The sequence below is a fragment of the Mytilus galloprovincialis genome, chromosome 9 (genome assembly GCF_965363235.1).
Source record: "Mytilus galloprovincialis chromosome 9, xbMytGall1.hap1.1, whole genome shotgun sequence".
NCBI classification, from domain to species: Eukaryota; Metazoa; Mollusca; class Bivalvia; order Mytilida; family Mytilidae; genus Mytilus; species Mytilus galloprovincialis.
This window is the reverse complement of record NC_134846.1, coordinates 61552732-61559320: the sequence shown is the minus strand read 5'-3', so window position 1 is coordinate 61559320 and position 6589 is coordinate 61552732. Positions and strand designations below refer to the sequence as shown.

The window sequence follows — 6589 nt, the reverse complement described above, 5'->3', positions numbered from 1 at the left end:
TTTCGACCATATTCATTTTCTTTACGTTTTGGACGTTGATTCTTTATTAACCTTTTTAACGCAAATTCCCTTTTATATTTTTGTGAATTATTCCAGAAAGCTCTCATATTTTGTAGCGTGATTTGCCATCGTATGTATGTGACCATAATGTGCAGTTCGTTTTGACCCGATTGCTTGATTGACGGAATTCTTGCTTTGTTGGCAGCTGTATTCAAGTATACAGCAGCAGCAGACATTTCACTACGTAGAAGCAATCTTGTATAAGTCACATTTGGGATAATTATTTTGATAATGTACATCAAGAATTCATTTGGCAAAATAAAAATGAAAACTCATTTTATAAATATCCCAAAATAACATTTACACCAATATAAAAAAAGTACAATTCTTTATAGATTGTACATGAAACTGTTTACAATATAACATTTACAACGAGATAATATATCAAAATGTATTATAGGTATACATATGCTGCTTCATACACAGTTTTTGAGTTCTTGACAAAGCCATTTACTAATTATATCTTGATAATTACTCATCCATGCTATATTTCCTCTTATACTTTCCAAGGCTTGTTCTCGTGCTCTTTCTCCCGCACCAGCATCCGGATATTGTTTGAAAAATGCCTCAACCTATAACACAAGACCGTATCAGGTTTACATTAAAATGGACTTATTCAGTTGCATTTCTTTGATATGCAATACTTCTGGCGTTGCAAATATAGAGAATATTACAATGTGATGCATCGTTATAAATATAATGGAATTTGATGCGACTGTACTACAAGTGAGAGGTTTACACTATAAAACCGTTCAATCCACCATTTTCCACATTTGAAAATGCCTGTACTGAGTCAGGAATATGACAGTTGTTGTCCAATCATGTGATTAGGGACTTTCTGTTATGAACTTTCCTCGGAGTTCAGTATTTTTGTGATTTTAATTTTTAAAATCCAAAGATGTTGACCAAGAATTGCTAATTTACTCATGCAGATCCTAAGAGCAAGTAAAGTAAATATCCCTTTCAATGGTTCCAAGAATAAATTGTAAAATTATATTTTCAATGCAGTGAACAGATGTTTACAACCAAAATGAACGGAAAATGGGCACATAACTTTTATAAAGGGACATAACACCAGAGCGGTAAAAGTGACCCGACCCAATTTCGAAATTGATCTGTGTTTTGTGGTATTAAGCATTGTATATTTGATTGAGACAAGCTTAATTTATAGAATGGAAACTGATTTCAGGACGTACAGACAGATGTCAACCTGAATGCCCACTGCGTTACGCTGATGGTCAAGAAATATGTTCAAAGCATATCAAAACCGTGTTGACGATTAAAACGCGAGATTCGTCGTGCAACATTTTCCCACTGGTCCATTCAAATGTTTGAACATCCAGGCCTACTTCGATTCGTCCAACTCGGATCAACTTTAGTTGAAAGGTCAGTGTTAATGCGCATGTGCGCAACCGTTCCGAATCGAAGTCAAACCTCTTCCATCGAGTTGACTATTATAATGGAGGTGAAAAAAATTGTTTTTTGCTGAGCATTAAAATAAAAAAAAAATATTACATAGTGTTTCACAAAGAAAAGTCCTGATCCTGTTTGCTTTTGAAAAATAGTTTGTTAGTGAGTTAAAAAAAATGAAACTTTGAAAAATCGTTCAAAGAAAAACAATTAATTTTAAGTTTATTTCCAACCACCACCGACAGCTGATAATAAACTCATCATAGATACCAGGAATAAAATTTAACATTTACACCAGACGCGCGTATCGTCTACAAAAGACTCATCAGTGACGCTCAAATTAAAAATGTTATAAAAGGTCAAATAAAGTACGAAGTTGAAGAGATTTGAGGACCAAGTATACACATGAACAATATTGGCTGATTCCGAAATACAGGCAATAATAAATTCTCCTTGTCAGCTTTATTCTTCGGCTGTTTTTTGTCAAATACCAGTTTATTTGCATGTATCACTTTTATTTGTTGCAACTACTTGACGCCATCTTCAAACTCGACTAAACCTGCCCCGACCCAGGGTTGATGTCGAGTTAACTCGGGTAGGTTCAAAAGCTCAAACTCGTGGGGGGGGCTCGGTTGTCAGACGGGTAAACTCGATATACTCTTCTAACCCGAGTTGGACGAATCGAAGTAGGCCTGGCAGACTAGTGTTGCTATTATTTATCAATTCCGTTGTTTTAAAACAATTGTTTCTTTAGCATAAACTTAAAATATATTTTTTTATGTTTACCTCTTTGAGATGAAACTCTGTATTAAAATATATAATAATTGATGGTATCAACCTTCCTAGGGACCTTGAGAACACTGTAAATCTGAAATAATCAATGACAGTTCATAATGACAACGATTCATTGTGATTGTGATGGATACTTTAAAGTTATGGGTTTCATCTTCAATAAAAAAAATAAAGAATTGACCAGAAAGAGTTTGAAATAAAAAAAAACTTTTTTGAAGCATGTTTACAATAGGCGATAAATTAGTCACGTTTAATGTATCCTAATAAGTAGATCCCTACTGATTAATGAATGAAAACAACCATGTATCAAGTTAATTTTCATAGATTGTATCTCCGACCCCTTGTTTCAAAATATTAATATATTGATCATTTGTCAACCTATACAATCTCAAACTATATTAAGTAAATGAATCCCTGCAAATGTTGGTTTTGTTAATATGAAGCATCATTCGTGTTGATGCCGTGGCTAGAGCTTAACCATGTATATATCCATACTCTAGTTAATTAATTTCTTTTGAGTTTATGTTCGGTCTTATAACACATGATATGACACGAAGATTAGTGATTTTTGTCGGATATCCATATATACTTCGAGTTATGTGACACAACTAATCGAAGGTCACATTTTTTTCGATTACAGCATACAAGTCACTACCTTTATCGTTGTATTTTCACTAATCAACATATGTATTTGATATTAAATGCCGTTGTAGTTATTTTTTATGTGATTCATCATAGAACACAATTTTATTTTGGGGCCAATTGAGGGTCACCTCAAGGTGCAGGATTTTCTCGCTGCATTGAAGACCCATTAGTGACAATTGGCTAGTTGGTCGGGTTGCTGTCTCTTTGAGATAATCCCATTTCCAATCTCAATGTTATTCTGTAATACAAATGCGAGAAAGAAACTTTATATTTCAGTGTTTTAAAACCTTAAAACTTTCAAAAACTTATTTTTTTTCTATAAATGAAATATTCTTACCGTTGTACCAGATATTCCCAGTTTGATCTCACCCAGTCCCAAGCTAAACTTCTTCCAATTGGATTACGCGATATATAGGTTATAACATTAAAGAAATCTTGCGCTTTCACTTTCGATTCATCTTTAGCATATTCCAGATATCTACAAAAATAATAAAATAATCGATTACATAATGCGATAGTTATCTACAAATGCCTGTCGTCTTTTATGGCGATTTTTTTATCTTGTTTCATAGCGATTTTTTAAAGTGTTATGGAAAATGTATATTTTTAAATTTCATACTAGATAAACGTAAGTCAAAGTTGTTTTATCTGATGCTGAATAGTAACTTGCATATGAATTATTGTAAATCACTGCAAATTTGACTTAGAATGAAATTCAAAACAGTGTGGCTGTGGCCATTGATTGACACATTAAATTCATCCATTGACTATGTTCTTTTTAAAGACACTTAAACTATGGGGTCACCAAAGGTTCTCAACACCTTAATAAAGTAATTCGAAAAATTAATCAGAAATAACACGATGTTTTGATTTATATCAATTATATAAATCAAAACATAAAGGTTATTCCTGATTAATTTTTCGAATTATTTTATAATTAAAGGCGTTAAGAAACCTTTGGTGACCCCACAGTTTAAATGTCTATCGTAGGTACGTCGTGAACAGTGGTCATTACAGACAAACGTTCACGTAAATTGTCCCAGTCAACGGATGAATTTAATGTGTCAATCAATGGCCACAGCCACACTGTTTTGAATTTCATTCTAAAATATATGCAATCTAAATCCTAATTAATAAACACATGAATGTAATAGTCAAATTTCAATTGAGCACTTAAGATCGACCTATGTTTTCGTTTGGGTTAGTGTTTCTCAATCCTTATTTTCTGCGTTGTGCTTAGTAGAATAATGTGGGTTTATTTTTCGTTTTCGCCACTGTACTGTCCATTTTCATTGCCCTTTAAACGTGTAAAGAATTTGCCACTGAACGGTAAGCAACCAAAAGCATGCAATCAATCGAAATATATTTTTTGTACTGTCCCTTCGGTATATGTTGCTATTTTTCAGAGATACTCATTCTATTTCTTAAATACAGAAGTGATACTTATCATTGTAAATGACTGACGTGTCATAGATGCGTTTAGGATTTATACTAGGGGAATAAAATTTGCCCTTTTGCAAGTTTCAGTGTAATACATTCTTTATTTTCGTTTTTATAATAATGTTCATGATCGTTTAGTTTTCCACTGGATACGATTGATAAGTTAATAACGGAAGAAAATAAATAAAAAGAAAACAGGAATTGTCCATAATTCAGGACAGTTTAACAGACCTCTTCAATAACTGACACCCGATTTCGCAGAGAATATAAATCAGACTAAGAGTCAAAGATAAAAGAAAAACTCCTGTTCCACTAAATAAGAAACTAATGCTGTCTAAGTAGCTGGTTTCCACCCATATTAAATTCACATTTGTAAACATCATATTATCATGTTTTTAACAAGAGATAAAAGTTTTTGGGATGAATAGCTTAATACTATTTTCTTTGATGTCTCCTTTTGGTGATGATTTTCCAAACCATAAACAATATAATAACAATTGAATGTTCTTGATAACACCAGAATATGGTTTACCTTCTTAGTAGCCATACAGAGCGGGTACGAGACAACCCATACAGTAACTTAATCTGTTCTTGTGGAACAGTTTCTCTAGTGTATTTATCCCACATAAAGTTCCAATCTTCTTCTGAATCACTGCCTTGTATCCCATAATTATACACTAGAGAACGTAGATTTGGAGGAACACTGAAAATACTATAGCAATTTAGTTGAAATTAAATTCAAATGGTTTAAAAATATTTCTGTCATATAACAGTACCATTATCATTACAAGGGAAATGCTTAATCATAAATATGTATTTTATATTATAATTATTTTGTGAATACATTTCAATTTATGTTATGTCACACTTTTGCCTACCTTGCTCCGTGTTCTATCCAGTTTCTAAACTTTTCAGTTGCATTCCGTAAACAATGCTGGTCACTCAATCTGCATGCCAATTCAATTATATTAGATCTCATTAATCTGAAATAAATATTATACATATTGGATTTGAAGTTATTTAATTATAATTTGCTGCAAATTTTGTTATACTTTATCATTTTTGGATTTGTTTTCTTCATAGATACATACTACATTCACTAATATAGAAAATAGTAAGGCAATGAAAAAAGTTTTAAAAAAAATTTGACCTACTTTTGTAAATGGTTTCCAGTGTCCTGCCATCCAATAGCGTCCATGACTGGTTTGACTTTTCTCAAAATATATATCTGAAATTGAATAATTTTAAAAATATAAATCAATTGCTTTAAAAAGAAATTGTAAACGGTCTTTCCCCCTTTGAAAAATGATTGATTGATGTGTGTGTATAACTTTGTTTGTTTTTTCTTTCTTCCTGTAAAGGGTCCATATTATTGTGTTACACGGTTAAGTTTTATATTTAGTTTTTATCTTCTTTCAGGTCCAGTGCGAGACTCTCGCGCCAGATTGAGGAGACATCACGTGACGCGGGTTTATAATAGGTTGGGACGTTGAACAGACAACATGTTTAACGACGGAATACACACAATGAATATCTTTTGTCATTGTAGGAAACTGACGATTCGATCACAGTTCAAGAGCAGTGCATGCTTTGGATTTAATTGATCCGATGTAACTATAAAACACGTTTATCGATTATTTTCATTCATTGTACAGTTTTCAGCACCAGCTTGTAACACAGATTTGAATTTGAATCTAGGAGCAGACATTTTATTGTAGGATTTCACTGAAATTTACGGACCTAGCAAGCGATTTTTACGGCATTGCAATTTCTTTTCTTTAAGGAAATTCTTAGGAGATAGCTGCACCCCGTTGTGTTATGAAGATTTAGTACATGTATACCCTGCTGAAATAAATTTTGAGGTCAATTGGACATGTAGTTTCAGAGAACATCTGATAACAAGCATGTGGATTTTTTTCAGAAGAGATGTAAATTCATATTAAAAACAAATTGAAGGTCTTTCCACTAGTAAAGATCCATTTTGATATGAAAATATTAAAATTTGGTTTCAAATCCTAATTTTAGCGTCAAATGACAGCTTATTGAATGCTGCTTCCAAAATATCTCTTGCACGTTAAAGACACCCTTGTAGATTTCGAAAAAGATCAGGCTAATGCAGCTACAAGGCAGCACTCGCACCCGCAAAGTGGAAAGGGATTAATATAAGTTGAAAAACTTGTTTCCCAATATAAATAAATATGTTTAAACTAAACTAAAAATATATGGATTCTTTACAAAAAGA

The 6589-nt window shown here is 32.5% G+C and overlaps 1 protein-coding gene across 1 annotated transcript in view; it reads right to left on the bottom strand.

Annotated features, from left to right (window-relative positions):
• Window positions 1-319: 319 nt before the first annotated feature.
• The window catches only part of LOC143045530 (glutamyl aminopeptidase-like), a 29466-nt gene continuing 23196 nt past the window's right edge, over window positions 320-6589 (bottom strand). The window contains exons 14-19 of the mRNA XM_076218109.1: window positions 5502-5575; window positions 5226-5330; window positions 4880-5050; window positions 3245-3385; window positions 2257-2338; window positions 320-632 (exon numbers count right to left, since the gene is read on the bottom strand). Coding sequence (XP_076074224.1) covers window positions 477-632; window positions 2257-2338; window positions 3245-3385; window positions 4880-5050; window positions 5226-5330; window positions 5502-5575 — 729 coding nt within the window. The 3' untranslated portion in view covers window positions 320-476. The remainder of the gene's footprint in view (window positions 633-2256; window positions 2339-3244; window positions 3386-4879; window positions 5051-5225; window positions 5331-5501; window positions 5576-6589) is intronic.